A 21,899-nucleotide genomic window follows, 5' to 3' on the forward strand; every position below is an offset into this window, starting at 1 on the left:
TACAGACCCGTAAGTCTGACCAGCCTCAAATGCAAAGCCATGGAAAGACATATCATGGAATTAAACAGTCAGGACACAGGGAACCTCTAAACACTGGATCTGTCACAGCTGAGATTTGTCAAGGCCAGGTCATGCTTACTCACCCTGGTGGATATTTTTTGAAAAAAGTCACCAAAGCAATGGATGAAGGGAAAACAGTACACAAAGCATACCTATGCCTGGCCAAAGCTTTTAACACAATTCCCCAGGCAGGCATAGCAGAAAAGCTAAACTGGGAATAAATCCTTCTGTCACCCACTAAATTGCCGACTGGCTCACAGATAGGATGCAGATAATCAAAATAGGGGAGCTTACCTCCACAAAGAGACCAGTCACCAGTGGAGTCCCCCAATGTTCTGTGTTGGGATGTCTCCTTTTTGAAATCTACTTTTCTGAAGTAAAAGACAATATCAAACAGCTTTTGCTGATTAAGTTTGCAGATGACTGCAAGCTTGGAGCATTCACTAAATACTCAAATGACTTACCAATCCTGTAGGAAGGTTTCTCCCAAATAAATAACTGGTACCAAAATCATGGACTGAAACTAAATGCCAAAAAATGCATTACTGTATCCTTTGGGAAGTCATCTACCATACTGACACTATGCCTCTAAGAGTTGACCTAGTTGTTCAGGAGTTTGGAACGTATGTGGACATTAACTTAACTTTTGACCAACATGTCTATTGTTGTAAGAATGTTCTTCTATATTGCACAACTTATAAACAAACAAATTGTGTCTAGATTTAGGAGCATCATTGGCTCCTTCTACTCAGCCCTCATTAGGCCAATCATTGATATTATGTCCCATTTGGCAAATATCTGTCCAGACACATGCAACAACTGGAACACCCACCACATATCTCACTAAAAGAATACAAAGCCTACACAACATGTCCTACATGGACCAACTCAAAGCCCTGTCACCATACTCAGAATCCTGCAGACTGCTAAAAGATGACCTGTGTCTGGTACACATGGCATCCTCTGACCCATTACTGATGGATTTATTGCACATCAGCAAGTCAAATGGCAGCAGAAATACTTTGTCGATGGATCTAAACCTCTTCTGCAACATTAACAGAATGGTTTGGAGGGACAGATATATTTTGCAGAAGATACCACTGCTGTAGAACAGACTCTCTCCCTATCCACATACAACAAAGCTTATCCCTATCTGTATTCAAGTGAAACTTAAAAATATGGATGGGAAACAGACAATTTACCCCAAAACTGTCCCCTGTACTACTAATGGACAGAAGCAGTTCCTAAATGATTTATCACATGTATGGGTCCCCTCAAATTATCTATGGTATAATTCCAGGTATCATTAGGGATAATATATAATTATTGACCATGAGATGGGCAAGACCAATCTATAACCAAATGGGATAGGTTACTTAGAACAAAAAGGGAAGCTGGCTAGGCTTAAAATGGCCTTCAAGGGCAGCTAGCCTAGTACTGACCTAGAAACTTGTAAAGGGGTGTTGCGTCATTTCACATATTCTCTAGTTATATAAATAAAGTCTTTAACTCTGTGGCTGTAGACCCTGTGAGAGAAGGGCACATCCGTTTCCTAAAATTGTGTGATTCTGAATCTAGAATGCACTAAAAGTCTGTGATCATTTGCTTGAAATCGAATCATATTTTCTGACTGGTTTTACGAATAATGCTTTGCTGCTTCTTTCTTCAGCTGTTCTCTGCATGATGTAAGTAATAACTCATTCATTCATAATATTTTTAATGAACTGTTGCATCTGATAATTTTTTTTCTTTTCATCTGCATAAAGTATTTTATACTTAAGGCTTTTCTTATAACTTGATATTTATTTTTGTTGTTGTTGCTGTCCCCTCACACACTGAAATCAAGCATAGCAATCTGACAGTCATTTGTGTCATTTTTTTCCTACGGGGTATAAATGGGGTGGTAGACCCCTAATGGCTCACACTATGAGCTTTTTAAATGAGTTTCCAAATGCCCTTCCCATTGTTATTTAGGATGCAGCTGTGGCTGTACCCCCACTCTCTCACCCATTGGCATGTTATGTCACTTATATAAATTTAGGCAGGGTAAACTCACATGCCCTCCACATAAAAAGGCAAGCTGAGCACTGGCACTCATCATTTCTTCCAGTCTTAAACAGTTCGGACTGTTACATCAACCAGGTCATTAAAACTGCAGAGAATCCCACTCCATACCATTATCTTAGTATTCAGATTACCATTTTCACATGTTGAAAATGACCACATTTTTTAATCTTCAAGGAATATTAGTCACTGAAAAAGATAAACATCTGGAAGAATCATTGAGGCATGCTGCCCACACACACAAAACAGTTATACTAAGAGCACAAAATGTAAACTTTTTTTGCCTTTTTACATTTGAATTAAAAAATGTTAGTTTACCTCCGATATAAAGAGGTGTATTTAGGCCAAGAATGGGCTGTTTTTGCAGTTTTCCTAGGCTCTTTGGGATTCCTTTATCCACAACAAGAGTAAGTGTCTGGTTCAGCATTACCAACTCCACTGTGTGAAACTGCCCATCATTGATGGTCTCAGTGCTGAAAAAACACAAGTAAGATAGGGAAGGTTATTAGGGGTAACACCACAATTGCACATTATATAAAAATAGACATCTCAAACTGAGAGAACACCACAGTTACACATTTTATAAAAAAGCATCTTCTCTTTAGATGGGAACCTTATGAGACAGTGTGAAAGGCTGGTGTGCCAAAATTAGGGGATAATGTAACTTTTAGTACTTCTTTATGTTTTGGTAATAGAACTGATAAGCAGTGGAAAGAATTATGAAAGTCCACAAAATTCGTGGCTCGTGTTCTATGCAATTAAATACACCAGATGATTCCAGACTAGAGCAGGGAGTAGAATTTGGTATAATTATACTTAGCAGCTTGATATTCTTAGGATTTCCGAAACCACATAGAACAACATGATTAAGTTCAAACCAGAATATGTTTAAAGTCAGGGTGTACCTGAGGTGTGAAAGTTTAGACTGGTAATTGGACAATATTAGGTATCAATTTAATAATTACAAATAATTACAAGTGTACACGCATTAATGAAGTAAATTAATAAGTAATTATAAACAAAGCCACTGCAAAGTTGTATATAAGAAATTAAAAACTATAAATAGATACATAGAGAGATAAATAGAGACTGCTGAATCTGGAGTGTATTTCAATGGAAGTAAATTCATTCACAGTTAATTCTTTATGCAAGGCATGCCAGAGTATTCTTCTTCTGCAGCCATTTACAGTTTGGGAAACTGATATGCAAACTGTAATTTCTCGGTCATACAGTTACCAGCTGTATATGTTTCAGCCATCCAGCCTTTTATTTTCTTAACTATCTGTTCTGCTGAGGCCATCAATGCTGAGAAGCTGGACAGATTGAACAAGACTCCCCTATGTCCAGTAACATTCCCCAGCTCATTGTGCAGGACACCAGCACCTAGGAATAGCTGTCCCAAGGCTTCCTCTCAATTTGCTTGCCTGGTACATACCTCTCAACTGTCTAGAATTTTGCAGAATGTTCCTGATTTTATATAATAATTTTTCCCCTATCCATCATAAATATTAGATTTTTTGATAAATCGATAAGGATTATAGTCAGTCGACAATGCCAGACATTAGAGTTTTGAATTTTGTATTTTTCAGAAAGCTCATGTTAACGGTTTTATTAACTTTTTACTGCTACACTTGGTTTAGCAAATTATGGAAAACAATAACTTCATACCTGAGCCTAAAATAGAGTTTCCACATTTATTTGGTTGTGATACAAAACAATGAGTTATCTTTTATATATTTTTGATGCTCTAAGCACTTAATACACTGCTGTGATGCACAGCATACAGTACAATACTATGTATGAGGATGCATAGTGTCACACTGTTGTGCACGCTCACAGTACCATGCAAACAGCTGATGCACTACTGTAAAACAGAACACTCAGTGCACTACTGTACAGTGGGTTACACAGTGGTACACTGCTTTGAACATTTAGAGAAAGAACCATGCTCCAAGTGCACTACTGTAAGAGAGTACACAGTGTGCCACTGTACAGTGGGTTACACAGTGGTATACTGCTGTTGACACTTAGAGAACCATTCTTCAAGTGCACTGCTTTAGGACAGAGTACACAGTGTGCCACTGTACAGTGGGTTACACAGTGGCATACCACTGTGGATACTTAGGGAACCATGCTCCAAGTGCACTACTGCAAGACAGTACACAGTGTGCCACTGTACAGTGAGTTACACAGTGGTATACTTCTGTGGACACTTAGAGAACCATGCTCCAAGTGCACTGCTGTAAGAGAGTACACTGCACAGTGGGTTACTAAGCAGTATACCACTGTGGACGGACACTTAGAGAACCATGCTCCAAGTGCACTGCTGTAAGAGAGTACACAGTGTGCCAGTGTACAGTGGGTTACATAGTGGCACACTGCTTTGAACATTTAAAGAAAGAACCATTCTCCAAGTGCACTGCTGTAAGACAGAGTGCGGAGTGACACTGTGCCACTGTACAGTGGGCTAGACAGTGGTATACTGCTGTGGACACTTAGAGAAACATGCTTCAAGTGCACTGCCATAAGACAGAGTATACAGTGTGCCACTGTAAACAGGATGTACAGTGTTATACATCTTATGGTAAAAAGCCTTTAGTAGCTAATGCAGTATTCTAAGACACAGCATATAGCTATATTATATTGCTTTGCCCATTTACAGTGCTGTGCCTGAAGCACCAAGAGCATTACTGTAAGACAGAACATGATATGATGCACAGTACAGCATTCTACACAATGTTACATTTTTGTGCAACACTCAGTACTATGCTCCAAGTAGCAACTGTGCTACTGAAAGAAACAACACACAGTGCAACACAGTACACTGGAATGCAGAGTTCTACTGCTGTGCACACTTACAGTACTGTTGTAAGACAGAGCAGAAAGTGCACTGTTTTGCTGTTTATTGTACAATGTTACACTGCTGTGAGCAATTAAAGAACCATGCCCCAAGTAAAGTAAGTAAGACAGAGTACATAGTGCATTGATGTATAGCAGGATGCAAACTGTTACATTGCTGGGCACACTTACAGTATTTTTCCCCAGACAACTAGTACAACATGCATCACTGTACAACAGGATGCAGCTTGATACACTGCTCTGCACACTTACAGTACCATGCTCCAAGCAGTCAGTTCAAGACTGAAAGATAGTGGTACACACAACTACGCTATACTGTAGAACAGGATACATTGTACACTGCTCTTCATATGCAAAGTGCTGTGATCTAAGTACCTATCTCACTGCTGTAAGGCAGAACACACAATGCAAAACTATAATGTTGGTCAAAATATACCATTTCCCAAGCTCCTAGTGCAGGACTGTTAGGGCACACAGTGCAGCACTGCACAATTAGACACTTAGTGTTACATGGTTATAGACACTTACAGTACCATGACACATGCAAAACTGTAAGAAAAGGTACAGGTCATTCTATTAACATGTACTGCAAGTTAAATATAACCTTGCAGTAGGACAGAAGGCACTGTGTTCCTTTACAGTGTACTCTATGTAGTACAAACCCCATGATGCCTTGTGCAATACTGTAAGACAGAGCACAAAGGGCTGTACTATTGTTTTTCTAGGCAATATGTACCCTATGATAAGTACTGTTGTTCTATAGAACATACAGGGTTGTACTGTTGTGTACCATATTGTACAGGCTAGGTCCCATGAGTCCACAGTACCTACTACTATATATGATGCATTGTACTGAAATGCTGTGTGCCCAGTTTCCCTCTACATCAACTTTACAATTATAGATCAATGAAGGATGCATAGAGCTGCCCTGTTGTATCCCCTCTACCCATCCTGCACTGAAGCATCACCCATATGGCAGTTATCACAGAGGATTAAAGCTATGAAGTGTTTGCAACTAGTTTACATTATTCCAGTTTTTGATTACTTCATCCTATATTTGCTTCCTGTATGATTTTGAGCAAGTCACTTAGACAATGCTCCAAGTTAATTGGGGAATTGTCTTAGACTTCTCAGTGGTCTCCTGAAACCCAAGGCTTATAATAACCTTTGAATTCAGACACCCACAGGCACTGGACTTATTACCAACACCACTCACTGTGCTCTTTGGAAATGACTGGAGTGCAGCCTGACTCCATGATATAGAGGTATAAATCACTATGGACCCCAGATGATCCAAGTTTAAATAACAATTCAGGTGCTGATAGAGTCAAGTGGGAAGAATAGAAGTGAGTTTCCAATGCTAGTTCACCTATACTGAGTGGAAAGGGGTGTTATAGGTCAGCCAGTTTTATCACCAGGAAGTAAAAGCTTGTGGACAGCACAATGGGAAAAAAACTGAAGAAATTGGTTTGGGATGGTCACCTTCATTGGACAGTGTGTTTGGAAGCACATACATGTACATGTACATGCAAATGGAGAGTGTAGCAGACCCTGCTAGTGATATTATCCATGTCAGCTTCCAAGGGGCATGAATAAGGCCTCATAGTCTCCAGTGCTACACATAGGCATCAGCACAAACAACCTCCATGGCTCCTGTATAATGGCTCCATCTAATAATCCCTCACCTCTAGGATGGAAATCCTCCAAATGGGGAAATAGACAGGTTCAACTGTAGTGGGAGGGGCTTTGCTGATCAGTAGGAATATAGGAGAACCACAGAAAAATGAATAGAGTGCTGTGCTACTTCTCTGTGCACCAATCACATCAAACCATTACACACAGAATACCAAGATGCAGGCATGTAATTCTATTTTAGAATCACATCTTTTAGCACCGGACCTGAGTTTCTGCACTATGTATTTATACAGTGTGTATGTTTTGTCTGAAAGGGGCAGCCCACTCTTATTTCTGTTTTGCCAGTAAAAGACAGTGGGCCCGATTCCAAAAGACTTGCTCTCAGTGTAACTTACTGCAGTACAAGCCTGTCCTGATTCTGATGGACTTATTCTTGCTGTAAGTGGCTTGCTTCAGTGTTAGGCCTATCTATAAATAGGCTAACAACAGGGAACCAATTCCAAAAAACCAGCTCTCGGAGTAGGTCACTTACTCTGAGAGCAAGTCTTTTGGAAATCAGTTCCAGTGGATTTAAACTGACTGACATTCCAGTAATGTATGTAATTAAGAAATGTGAAATAATATATGCCCTCAACTGCAAATTAATGTTGTTATTAGCATATACTAGGAACTTTTCTTAATAAATCTTACACTGAAAAATCACTAAATCCCACAAAACCTATACTTTAGAAATGCTTGTGGTACCCCACTTTGTATTCATGCTATGTATACCTTCTCCTTGTCCGTCACATGTCTGACACAGACTTCCTGCAAATAATGGCATGTAAGCTTATCTTAAATCACATAAATTTATAAATTAACTGAAACTTTACAGTAGTGTAACAGGACTAAGAGTACAAAATTCTTTCTTCTTGCCTTTGTGTCAGCTGGTGCTATTTGAATCTTTATCAGTGGCCAGAATTACATAAACAAAAATGTCTCAAACACTAAACTGTGACTATGTATCCCGCGGTGGTGGTGCTGCGATAGCGTTGTCGCCTAACAGTAAGATGCTGTCTAGTTCGATTCTCAGCTAGAGCGTCTTCTGCGTGGAGACATGCATGAATGGGAGTATCTTCGTTGAAGGTTGTGCATCAGGGCTGGTAACTCAGCACGTAAAAATCAACTACCAATCATTAGCGCACCGGAGTTCCACTGTGGCGACCCCTAACCGGGAAAAGCCGAAAGAAGACTACTTACTACTATACTGTGACTATGTATATATGTTTCTGTATGTGGCAATATACATTAGTTGTGACTAGATCACATTCACTGAAAATAAAACCAGGAAAGCGGTCATCTGAATGTTGCAAAATGTTTGGTACTTAGCATTTTTAAATGTCTGTAATCCCCACATATACCGTTTCAGCTGAAGATCAGTATACAGAATACACACACACACATATACACATATACACACAAACACACACACACAGAAAAAAAAGAAAGTCTTTGGTTTTGCTTATTATTTTAATGTGGACACGTGAAAATTCAAAAGGAACTAATTTTTGGATTCCACTTTCTACAGTAATTCTAATCTTCTTTGTCTATCAAGCAGCATGTTAATCCCATTTCTGATGTCCCACCTGTATTAATATGAGATTACAATGCCATTTTGAAAAGGGCATTATACTCAGTTGCTACATTCCTCCAGCTGTACCTTCTGCTGCACGCCAGTATAAACCCATTAATCTTATGGTAATGAGCTGTCCCTCCTAATGCACAACTCAGACCTGATCAATACAGAAGGCCGCAGAATATTTCTAACTAGTGTCGCACACTGTCACTTGCAGCTTTGGTGCAGACAGCAATCTATAAACCTATCTGATGCCAGAAATGACTCTTGACAGCAAACGATTTTGTAGTTGACATCCAAGGGCAAAAGTCCACCAATATGTCACCTTGCATACTATATATGCAAAATGTGCTTTGTAGTATGGAAATAAGCTTATTACCCTGATTAACTGTGTGCAGTACAGATTGTTGAAGAGAAAATGTTCACTTCTCAGAAAATGCAACATACTCTGAACTGTACCATTGAAAATGTTTTTATAGAGAAAAAATTAAATTACAAATCAATTGTAAAAATCATATTCTATTTTCATAATTTATTGTTAAAGATCACTTTCGTAGGTCTGTGTACAAGAACCCTAAAAACTACCTATAAACTATTATTGTATAATTAGTTAGTATTGTTATTACATATAATTTTGAATAAAGTGGAAAAAAGAGAACAAGAAAAAGAAAAAATAATAAGAAAAAATGTATGATGATGGAAAACAAAATATACAAAATTTATATAAATATATAAATTAAAACTTATTTAACATGGTATTTAAAACCAACTGGTAAAATAAAATAAAATAAAATTAGTCATGTAAACAATGTGGCAATTTTCTAAGTTCCAGTACACTTTTAATTGAACAGTCGTAGTTTAGTCGAGGCTTCCTAAAATAGTTCAGCTTTAATTGCTACATGAGTTCATGTTTCTCCAGAATATTCAGGATGTCTCCTTCAAGATCACCCATGACCATGCAATCCAGGATCTGGAACTTAAAACCTGTATATCTTTTATGAAGAGAAAGGTGTTTGGCTAGTGCATTATTTTTTACATCCAGAGCAGATTTCTGACAGATGACATGAAATCCTACGCTTAAGTTTATTTTCAGTCTTGGCCACATAGAATGCATCACATTCATTGCACTGTGCCTTGTAAATTACTTTTGTAGTGTTACAGTCACCCCCTGCACTGGTCTTAATGAATTTCTTTAAATAAGGGCAATAAAAACTATCACCTTGCTGTATAAATATACAAAATGTACAATTAGTTTCACATCTTTTAGTGTTTCTCTCATATGGTCTAGGTTTAAATTCAACAAAACTTCTAATGTTCTTGTCTTCCTATAAACAAAGGATGGGGCTTCACCTAAGATATTAATCAGAAAAGGGTTTCCATCACATACACTTGTTTATTATACAGAGTGCCCAGAACAAATATAACCACAAACATTATTTAACTGACAGCAATGAAGAATAATTTTACTTCTTATCCATGGTAACTAAAGGTACCACCACAACTTTAGCCAAGTAGTGTGCAAGGTTCTAACCAATGCATCAGAAATACTTCTGGGCCTGATCTTTACGCTTGAAATTAAAGGAGTTAGCTTTATATATACCATTTGGTAAAGACTTATTTATTCTTCCTTTGTTTTGGTTCCCTTCCTGCTGTTTGCTATCTGCCAAGTCCTGGGGTCTGCGTTTATTCTCAAGAGTCTTCAGAATCCATTGATACTTGACTGGCACTTCCATGGACAGCTCCCCATAGGATGTTGATAATAGTATGCAATCTTTGGGGTGCTGGAAAAGAGGAGATGAGGGTAACTCAGTATACCTTAGCTCTGAGGTAATGCCATCATGAGGTATTTTGTCTGTTTGGACCAGTCTTGCAAAAGGGTCATCATGCAATGACATAAGAGCAGAATTTGTCTGCAGGGGATCTGTTGGTATGTTAGTCAACCCATGCAGTAAGAAAATAGTCCTTAGTCTCCATTGAGGAATTTCTTCTCTACCCTGAGGATAGACAATGGAAACTTTCAAAAATCCACGTTCCAAATTGCCCCCTACCCCAGCAGACTCCTCTGAGACTGGGTCTGCTAAATGTACCCAAGTATTTTAGGTCACAGTCAGGGGTCTGTCCACGGAACACAAAAAATGTGTTGTGGTTTTGGGATGAGCACATATGACTACAAAAGTGATTGTGTTTTGGTATTGACTAATTACTGGAGCCAATAAACTCATGACAAGCTCTATATTCTCAACAACTTGACATTCTTCACTTGTACCTGACATTATAAAAAAAAACACAATATATACACAAGTATATACACTGTTGGAAACTGCTGGTGTGTGATCCCCAAACAATCTAGGAATACATCGCTGATTGATAAGTATATTTACTTTGCATTTTAACCTTTCAGAGTTCTGCATTGTATTCATTTGGCCTGACTGAACTATTTTGTAGCCTGACTGAAATATTGTATATATTTTCTGGCATTGTTTTCTGCTTCTCATCTGTCCTGAAACTCCCCCCTATTCCTGAGGTGGAGTTTATAAAACTGTTCTAACAGCTTAGTGTTATCTGAGAGCTTCAAGGCTTGCTGATTTAAAAATAGTTTCTGTTGTAAATTCCTTTATACACTGTTGGAAACTGCTGGTGTGTGATCCCTAAACAATCTGGGAATATATCGCTGATTGATAAGTATATTTTCTTTGCATTTTAACCTTTCAGCATTCTGCATTGTATTAATTTGGCCTGACTGAACTATTTTATAGACTAAGCAACAACACGGACCAAACGAGCAAAATAAGTAAAATAACGGCTCCGGTGCACAAATAAATAATCCAGAAAGCTTTATTCTAAATGAAAAGTGAAGCACTTTTCGTCTACCCTGCCAGTTTGGTAGACTTCATCAGAGAAATCATCTGAAGTGAGATTGTCATTTATTTTTAATGGCACTAGTAATATGTATACCAGAAAGAGCTAAACAGCCTATAATTGCAAAGTACCTTGCAAAGGTAAGGGAAAACAGCTCTTGTACTTTATAAAAAAAAAACACCTAAACAGGCATGTCCAAGGATCAGCTTCCAGTGATTTCTCCTGTCCACCTGGTGAATCTGGGCATACTGGGGCAATGCAGCAACAGTGTCATGTAAACAGAGAACCCTCTACTCCTACCAACCAACACTACAACCTGTGAGAGATGCACTTACATAGCCAAACTGGAAGCAAAGCTCTCTCCATCCAAGATTTTGCTAGACAGTCAAGAGGAGAAGGTTAACACCTGTACCACACCTAAAGCAACACACAGCCCTTCTAAACCCACACCATCAACAACCACAGATAGCAACACAAAACCCACATATGTGGAAGCCCTTAACATTAACCTGCCCAAGCAACAAGGACCTCCGAAGCTGAAACACAAACACCAGTCAAAACCAAAGTGACACATAGCTCACAACACCAGTGTGCTACTTAACAACAGCCCCTAAGGCAAGACAACGTACCCAACACTTTAGTCATAGGTGACTCTATAATCAGGCACACTGATGTCCCACTCACAAGGCTGAACAAGGAGAAAATTATGGTCAGCTGCCTGTCAGGTGCCAGGATCAGCCACATAACGCATGCACTCAAGTCCCTCCACAAAAAGTACAAATATGACAATGTCATTGTCCATGTTGGAGTGAATGATTTGAGATGTCTCTCTGGACTACATCAAAAGAGATGTGGAAGAGCTCTTGTATCATGTGGCCCAGGCAGGTATGACCCTAGCCCTGAGTAGCATCCTGCCTTCACCCAGAATGATACCAAAATATAAGGACAAAATGATTGTCTTCAATAATTGGCTAAGCTTCTGGTGTTATTCAAAGGGGATCCAGTATCTGTCTACCTGGGATGACATGATTGACAAACCATGATGCTTTGCCAGAGATGGTCTGCACCTGTCATCCCTGGGATTCAGGTTACTGGCTAAAGCTCTTGCTACCCCTATAGTGCCTTTTTTAGGCAAGGTTCAATGGACAAAACCATCACCATAACAGATACAAGCATGTGAAATCTGAAGGTAATGCTACTCAATGCTAGAAGTCTAAATCTCAAAATGCACTCTCTTGAGGCACTCCTAAAAATGGAGAACATCAATATTTGTGCAGTAACTGAGACCCGGTTCAAGGCTACAGAGAGCACCCCTGCAATACCAGGCTACAACTCCACACTTTTCGGAAACCAAACCAAGACTGAAACACTAAAGGTGGAGAAGTGTCCATATTCACCAAGGATATTCACACCTCCAGGCTAGTTGCCCAACACAATGCATCTGAAATTCTCCAGGTGCAATTAACACTAGGTAAGAATGCAATCCAAATTGCTGCTTGCTACAGATCCCCCACCATGTCCCAAGATTCTCACTACACCTTTCTAAACATACTGGAAAATATTACAATACAACCAAACACCCTAATACTGGGTGATTCTAACTACCATGCCATTAACTGGGAAACCTATTTGGGTGCCAACACCTTTTCCCAACGGTTCTTGGAATTCATAAATTCCAATGCCCTGGATCAACTAATCCATTGTCCCACCAGGGTCTGCAATATCCTAGACCTGGTCATTACCAGCATGGGAGATAGATGCTCCACACCAGTGGTCACCCCCTCATTGGTCAGATTTGACCATAAGCAAACCACCCTTGGCATCCACATCCCTCCCCCACCCCCAGTATGGAAATCTCCGTAAAAAACTTCTCCAAAGCCACTGTCATGCTACTCAAGTCAGAACTGACAAACTTCATGACACCCATGCAGGCAGGAGCTGAAAGTTCGACTGCTGAATCCTACACAAATCACTGTACAAGCATATCCACTTGTGCATGAATCTTGCCATCCCAAATAGAACCAAGACGCTCTCCTCCAAAAAAAGGAAGCCAATCTGGTGGTCTCCTGCCATAAACAAACTATACAACAGAAGGAAGAAACTGTTGCAGAAAAGAGGAAAATCCCAGGATGCAAAAAACTCCCTTACCAGCCTCAGTAAAAAGCTGAGATCCCTCATAAAATCCTCCAAAGCTAGTTATGAAAATGAAATTGTCAAAGATTCCAAAGACAACCACAAGACATTCTATAGTTATGTCAAGAAGCTAAATGTCAATGCTCAGATCTGCTCTGAGCTACAACAGAATGGCATTACATATACTGATCCCAAGGATATTGCCAATATACTGGCAGATCGATTTAGTGCAAACTTCACCCCCCTCTCACCCCCTAAAGGGCCCATCTCAATACCAAAAGATTGCTAAATTCCTGTAATCACGGCCACACAGGTAGAAACCGCACTCTCCAAAGCTAAGAATACAGCATCCATGGGACCAGAAGGCATCCCGGGCTATGTACTACATGAACTACAAAATGAACTGGCAGCTCACCTAAGTATCATATTTAATCATAGCCTCACCTCAGGCTTCATGTCCACTGAGTGGCACACAGCTACAGTTATCCCACTCCACAAGGGGGGATCCATCTTGGATCCTGGGAACTACTGGCCCATCAGTCTGACAAGCCTGATCTGCAAAGGCATAGAATGCATTTTCATGGAACTTATAAACAAAGACATTGGCAACCTTCAAACACTAGACCCCACCTGGTTTGGGTTCGTGAAGGGCCGATCTTGTCTCCTGAACCTGAATGAATTCTTCGAATCAGTCTCCAGAGCTGTGGACGAGGGTAAGGAGGTCCACACAGCCAATCTGGACCTTGCCAAGGCCTCTGACACCATCCCCCACTCTGGAATCATAGATAAACTTACTAAGCTGGGCATAAATCCCTACATCACTCAATGGGTTGCCAACTGGCTTACTGACATATCCCAGACTGTAAAAGTAGCCGACTCCAAATCCAGCTCTAGACAAGTGACAAGTGGAGTACCTCAAGGTTCAGTCCTGGGACCGCTCTTGTTTGACATCTACTTCTGTGAAGTACAGGCCAACACTTAGGGACTCTAGCTAACAAAGCTCACAGATGACTGCAAACTGGGAGCCATTAATGAATCCCCAAATTATGTGGATATTCTACAAAAGGGCCTTGCAGAAACAGATGCTTGGTGCCAGAGCCATGGGCTCAAGCTTAATGCCAAGAAATGTATAGTTATCCCCTTTGGGAAAAAAACATGTACCCATGAATTTCCACATAGGTGGCAGTACACTAAACAATGAAAGTGTAATGAGAGACTTAGGGACACAAGTGGACAGTGGTCTCACCTTCAATAACCACATTGCCACAACAGTCAGGAAATCCCTCTATGTGGCACGCCTCATCACTAAGGGCTTTTCATCCAGAAAAAAGGAGGTCATTGTCCCACTGTACTCATCCCTCATTAGACCCATTATAGAGTACAACGCCCTGTTTGGTATGTATCTCACAAGACATCTGCAACAGCTGGAAAGGCCGCAGAAATACCTCACTAAAAGAATCACAGGCCTAAAGCAGATGACCTGTGCTGACCATCTAAAAAAAACCCAGCTATACTCTGTGGCATATTGTCGACTCAGAGGCTGTCAGAAAAATATGTATTAATGTGTGTATTAGTAATATGCTTAGTGCATTTAGAGCTTGAAAAGGGTTAACATATTTATTCTATCCCATACTGCATAAATCTGTACAAACTGCAGATGCTTTCTGACCTTGTATTGTTAGCTAAAATCTTGCTTGTTCCTTGGAAACTTACTGAGAAGCAGATGATTTCTGCTTATGTTAGGAAAATAATGAATAGAACAATACTACTTGTATGAAGCTTAGACAAGAAGTTTTGTTTGTGCTTTGAGAAAATACACAGCTGTAGAAGCTATAGATAATTAGGACAAAGTCTGTTTGAAAATATGAACTGCAATCAGCATTTGCTTGTATCTGAATTAGAAGAGTACCTTGAAATGTAACACTGTACAATGGAAGCTTGTAAACGAATTAGAGCCCACCAAGGCCAGGTTGTTTTTCTCAAAAGTTTCTCACAAATCTAGTAATGTCAGCAGAAAATCTGAGTAACATCTGCTGTAGAACAATACTGAAAGTTGTGTTTGATTACGTCAGCCATAGAAGGCCATGTCTTGTAAAACAGTATAAGAATAAACATACTTCCTGTTAGTAGTTAGACAAATCCTTGTATTTGCATGTTTTTGTCTCCTTGCGGCAAGTAAATAAATATGCCTTAACTGAACCTTACGTGTATTGGTATTTGAAGTTTTGTCCTTTTACAGATTGGTCCTTCGGACCGGAAACCCTCACTTCGCCTCAGATCAGACATGCCAGGTGGCTTGAAACCATACGGGGAAGAAACCACATCGTTCTTCTTAGTTGAAAAGTCCTCCGACTGAATTGTCATACAAAATAGGCCAGCCACTTTCTGATCTGCGACTGAAGAACGGGTTTACTCAAACCAGGTGATCAATCACGAAGGCTCAGGTAAAGTGAATTTACATTTTTTTCTGTTTTAGATCAGGGGCTAGATTTGTATTTATTTTGTTAAGACTTTGTTTATACAAGTCAGGGACAAAAAGATTACTGTCTTGTCATAGATCAGGGAAACAGAGCAGGTAGGCAGTCATTCTGAAGAGACTATAACAAAATCCGTGGTACCACGTTAAAAATAAGGAGTTACGTAATGATTAAAAGGGTAGAACAAAATGGGTAATAATTGTACAAAAAGATCCCAAAATCCGCCGTTAACCAAAAACTCGAAATACTTGCAGTCACAGCGTGCTGATAATATTAAATACTACTCAAAATGGGTTAATAAGTATGAATTTGATGGTAAATTAGAAAAATCCTTGCTTGTCAAACTTGTCAAACAGCTTAAAACTGATTCTAAAGGTCGGGTAGAAAAGCAACGTCAATTAGGAATTCCTCATGCAAACAGGTGGATTGAGGAAGTAAACCGAAGGGAACAAAAGAGTAATAATTCAAAAGCAATGTTTTTAGATAAGGAGGACAATAACTTAGTAATAGCGTCAGCCCCTCCGCCTCCCTTACCAGAATATGAGGCAAGTGAACAAGTTAGTCCACCCCTGCGATATCCTGCTGTCACTGTAAGTAGAGACACTACAAAAGCGAAACCGTTTATTAGAGATCCCGTCGAGACCAGGTCTCAAACACGGGCAGGAAACTCAAAAGGAGACATTGAGTTATATCAAATGGGTAGAAATTCACGATTTATGAGTGAAGAAGAAATATGCCCACTTATAGAAGTGCCTAATCCTCAGGCAGGGCAAGAAGGTCAGGACCCAACTATTCTAGTGTATAGACCCTGGACTCTGGAAGACATCCGGAAAGCCACTGAGGGAATTCCCCATCCAAAAGTTAATTTTAGAAAGTTCTTAGAAGATTTGCAAGGAATGAGGCTAAGTTATAATTTAAATGGAGAAGAGGTAGAAAAAGTAGTCAGACAAACTGTGGGACCAGATTGGCACATGATTAGTGGCGACTGGAATCCCCGTGACGCTGCGCTCAGGCCCTTCCCACATAGTAGCGCAAAATTAGACAACAGAGTGAAAGGTCTTACAGACCGAATCTCTGAGAAATGGAAGCCTAGGGCAGACTGGACTTGCATTAATCAATGCATCCAACAGGAAGTTGAAACTATTGACAGATATTATGCCAGACTATTGGAATGTTTTAATAACCATTGTTGAATGCAGGTTCCTGAAGATCAGACAAACGATTTCCCATATAAGCAGCAGAAGAATGCATTTTTGAAAGGCAGTATTGCACCTATAAGCAGCTTTATTACAAAGCACATGGTAGATCATCGTACAAACAGGTTACAGTCATTACTTGAATATGCTAGGCATGCCGAAAGGCATTTTAATAGCAAAAAGAAAAAGAAAGCCCAAGTATTTTCTGCAAAAGATGGAGCAGAAGTTTATGTAGTACAGTCCGAGAAAAAGGGCAAGAGAAATTCCCAGGGAAACAAACAATCTGATCAGCGATCAGAGGACTGTGAAGGGCGAAAGAAAAGGGGTGAATGTTTTAAATGCAGTAAGAAGGGACACTTGGCAAGGGATTTGCAAGAAAAACAAGAAGGCAACCACGGAGGATAAGGAGGGTGAGGACTGACTATATGATAGTCGGGAATCACTAGAAGGGGATAGCAGAGAAGGGACAAATGAGTATGTGATAGAGGGAGTAGAGAATGTGACAGAAGAAATAGAGGAAGTGCAAGAAGTCACAGATAGTGAAGAAAATGAAATATTAGATTTGGCTTTATTGAGCTTAGAGCTCTATTTAGCAGACACAAAACCAGAAGTTACACTCCTGGTAGAAGGGAGGGAAGTCAGATTCTTGTGTGACTCAGGGGCATCACAGACCCTGATACATCCCTCCAAACTGCCAGAGAATTCAGAGTCACCTGATTACATATTAGTGAAAGCAGCTACTGGACAGCTGTATCGGGAGCCCCTCTCCCATAATATTGTGATAACTGATCCTGTTTCAGGATTGACCCAGAAAAGCAAAATTGTTGTTTCTGCAAAATGCCCAGTAAACCTCTTGGGCACAGACCTTATGCAGCTATTTGGTATAGCAGTAGTTCCGACTATGCAGGGTACGGAAGCACAGCGACAAATTGATACCTTTGCAGTGCAAACGGAGGGTAAAATGTTTTATTGGTACAGCCAGGACTTGGTTACAACTGGTCCAGGGGCAGTGACTGAAGAATTGATGAACGTAGCCATCAGCAAGTTCCCCTCCTTTGACATTGATAAACAACATTTGTTGCACTGTACTCTATATTATTGTAACACACCAGGACCTGATAAGGAATATGAGCAAGAATTGTTTAGAAATCATGCAAACAGATTGATATTACGTAATCTGTACTGGGACACAGAAGGGAACAGTGTAGCCAGATGTTCATTGCCCCAGGAGTTCTTTGCACTTTATAAATATAATCGATTACCACACGTTAGCTTAACTAAGGGCAAGAATGTAAAATGGGTAGACTTAGGAGAAAAAGTCACGAGATGGGGAAAAACAGATAGAGTTAGAACTGTCAGAACAGGGAATACAAATGCAGAAACTGAATTGGATAACTCAGACCCACCCAACTGTACACTTGCAGTCTAGCAAGGACAGCTGATTAGCACTCCTATTGAAGGAGGAAGAGAATGCCTTACAGACTATACCAGAAACTCTCTGGTCAACAAGGAAATCAGATGTAGGACTTATTCGTACAGTGGGACCAGTTACTATTACACCAAAGTCAGCATTTAGACCACAAAAAAGACAGTATCCCTTAAGAAAAGATGCAGAGGTAGGAATCAAACCTATTATAGCAGCTTTACTTAAGGAAGGGGTGCTGGCGGAATCTCCTGATTCACCATGTAACACACCCTTATTTCCTGTTAAAGCGAATGGAGAGTGGCGTATGGTCCAAGATTTACAAGCTGTAAATGACGCAGTAATACCAAAGGCACCTACGGTGCCAGACCCACACACCCTGTTGAATGATTTAAAACCTCAACAGAAATATTTTTCTGTGGTAGATATCAGCAATGCATTCTTCTCGATACCGATACACCCTGACAGCCAGTATTGGTTTGCATTCACATTTCAGGGGAAAAGGTATACATATACGCCACTACCACAGGGATATTGTGAAAGTCCAACAATATTCTTACAAGAAATGGCAAGCAACTTGACGGGATTTACCCCACCAAGAGGTAGTCAGATTTTGCTTTATGCTGATGATATCCTGCTGGCAGCCCCCACCCAGCAAGATTGTAAAGAAGATACCATAGCGCTATTACAATTTTTAGCCACTGAGGGACATAAAGTAAACAAAAATAAACAGCAGCTTTGGAAAAAACAAGTTAAATACCTAGGATATGTAATATCCAAGGAAGGTAGGACATTAGATGAGGACAGAAAAGTAGTGATTTTGCAAGCACCAAAACCCACTACCAAGAAGGAAATGATGTCCTTCCTGGGTACAACTAATTTTTGTCGGAATTGGATTCCAAACTATGCCTTGGAATCTGCACCATTGACTAACCTGACTTATAAAAAGCCTATGGCAGCACAGGATTTGTTACAATGGATACCAGAAGCAGAATCTGCTTTCTGCAAACTGAAACAGTTAATAGCGTCCTCATTAGTTTTGGGATTACCAAACTATCATAAATGTTTTTTCCAAACTGTAGATTGTAAGCAAGGTTATATGACATCAGTGTTAACACAGCAGCATGGAGACAAGCAACACCTATTGCTTATTACTCATCACAACTGGACCCAGTGGCACCCCACTGTGTGCAAGCAGTAGTTGCAGCTGCAATGGCAGTACAGGCTTCGGCCTCAGTAGTTTTGTTCCACCCTCTCACATTGAGAGTGCCTCATGCAGTCGCGATTATTTTACTGCAAGAGAAGGTAGCATATCTTTCTCCTGCTAGGCATCTTTCCTGTATGACTATATTGTTGAGCCAACCTCATATGACAACTGAATGATGTATGACTTTGGACCCTTCTACCTTGCTCCCAACCCCTGCAGATGGCACACCACACAGCTGCCTGCAGGTGATTGAGCAAAAGACACTGCCTAGAAAAGACCTTACGGATGTTCCCTTGGATGATGCCAAGGTGATATACTACGTGGTTGGCTCATGCAAAAGGGGTCCTACAGGACAGAACCTAATAGGATATGCAGTAGTTTCTGATATTGAGATTGTAGAAGCAAAATCTTTACCACACAATTTATCTGCACAGGTGGCAGAATTGATTGCCTTGACACGGGAATGTACCTTATAGCAAAGGGTAAATGTGTGAACATTTTTACTGACAGCCAGTATGCTTTTTCTACTGTACATGTTTTTGCGCAACAGTGGAAAAATCGAGGAATGGTAACATCTACTGGCAAACCAATCAATCATGCACAGTTTATTTTAGATCTTTTAGAATCTATTCAGTTACCTCAGAAAGTAGCTATTTGTAAATGCACAGCTCATACCAAGCAACAGGACAGGATTTCAAAAGGTAATGCGAGAGCTGATACAGCTGCAAAGCAGGCAGCTTCAGAAGTATTTCTTTTGAATGAGGAATTACAACCCCCTGAGATTTTAGACTTAGAAACGTTAAAGACAATGCAGACACTTACTATGCAAGTTGAAAAACAAAGATGGGTAAAACGAGGAGCAATTCTCGAAAAGGGGCTGTACATCTCTAAAGAAGGGAAACCGATATTGCCGTCTAATTTGTTTAGATATGCAGCTTTGTTGAGCCATGGGCAGTGCCATGTCTCAACAGGGGGGATGGTACAGCTGGTGAACCAAGTGTTCACGACATATGGATTCTTAAATTATGCTAAAAAATTTTGTTCGATGTGCCACTTTTGTAATAAACATCATGCACAAGGGGCGTTAAAGCCCAAGCAAGGGAGTTTCCCTACACCACCGTATCTGTTTCACACTATCTGTATGGATTTCATAGAGTTGAATAAATGTGAAAATAAGAAGTATTGTCTTGTCATTGTTGATATGTTTTCCAGACGGGTGGAAGCCTTTCCAACTAAAAATCCAGACGCAGCAACTGTGGCCAAAGTCCTTGTTAAAGAAATCATCCCTAGATTCGGCATTCCTGAAAGGATCTACAGTGACAATGGCACACACTTCGTAAACCAGACCATACAACAGTTAAGTAGACATTTTGGTATTTCTTTAAAAATTTATTGTGCATATCACCCACAATCTGCAGGGCTAGTAGAGAGGCATAATGGGATTTTAAAGAATAAGCTAAGGAAGTTAATAGTAGAAACGCAGAGAAATTGGGTGTACTGTCTGCCCCTGGCACTGTTGAGCATGAGAACTGTTCCGAATGCAAAAGGATTGACTCCTTTTGAAAAGTTATTTGGAAGGGCTTATTATATACCTCAGTGGAAATCTTTCACGCCCGCAGACCAGGAAGATGACAGTACACTAGCTGAGTACATGCGAAACTTGTTAAATTCTAAACATTTGTTGCAGTCAAATTCTGTTTCAGATAAAAAACGAACCAGACCGTCAGAAGTGGCAGTGTCCCCCGGAACTTGGGTTTGGGCGAAGACAGTAAAGAGGAAGAATTGGGCATCACCAAAGTGGGAAGGCCCATATCAAGTGCTTGTGTTAACACCCACTGCAATCAAGATAGCGGAGCGTGCCTCCTGGATCCACCTGACGCACTGTAAATTAGTCAAGAACTTTGAACTGGACAAAAACCTTGTCACATGCCAAGAGTAAAAATGATAGAGTCCAGAAGAAACAGGAATGCAGAACAACCCTTTCCTCAGAAGTATTGCATAATCATCCTGTTAACAGTACTAGCGACAATAATTTTTTTGTTGTGGCCTTTCCTTTTCCCAGCCACACAGACTGAACTGAATAAACGTGAAGCATTACTCATTGACTGGCATCCAAACTTTAACACTTACCAGGCAATTAAATATGTGCATGCTGAGACTTTCAATGTTTCGAATTGCTGGATTTGCACAGCTTTGCCAACCGCATACGGGGGGTTATTAATGACTACAGTCCCCCTAGGGTCAAAGAGACCTGGGAGAACTTGATTTATGATATCTCAATCATTACATCATAAGATAAAATAGCATTGCACTTGTCTGTTCCACAAAACGGAACTGTGTGTTTTTATAAAAATGATACTGTTCAGGTGGG

General features: G+C 40.1%; 1 protein-coding gene across 2 annotated transcripts in view; it reads right to left on the reverse strand.

The window, feature by feature from the left end:
* Positions 1-21,899, reverse strand: part of LOC122800048 (slit homolog 3 protein-like) — a 2,083,326-nt gene that overhangs the window by 13,756 nt on the left and 2,047,671 nt on the right. For both annotated transcript variants that reach the window (XM_044069531.1, XM_044069532.1), the window contains one exon: positions 2,443-2,597. In XM_044069531.1, coding sequence (XP_043925466.1) covers positions 2,443-2,597 — 155 coding nt within the window. The remainder of the gene's footprint in view (positions 1-2,442; positions 2,598-21,899) is intronic.

Source organism: Protopterus annectens, chromosome 4.part0 (assembly GCF_019279795.1).
Source record: "Protopterus annectens isolate FY-2018-M chromosome 4.part0, PAN1.0, whole genome shotgun sequence".
In the NCBI taxonomy this organism is placed as follows: Eukaryota; Metazoa; Chordata; order Ceratodontiformes; family Protopteridae; genus Protopterus; species Protopterus annectens.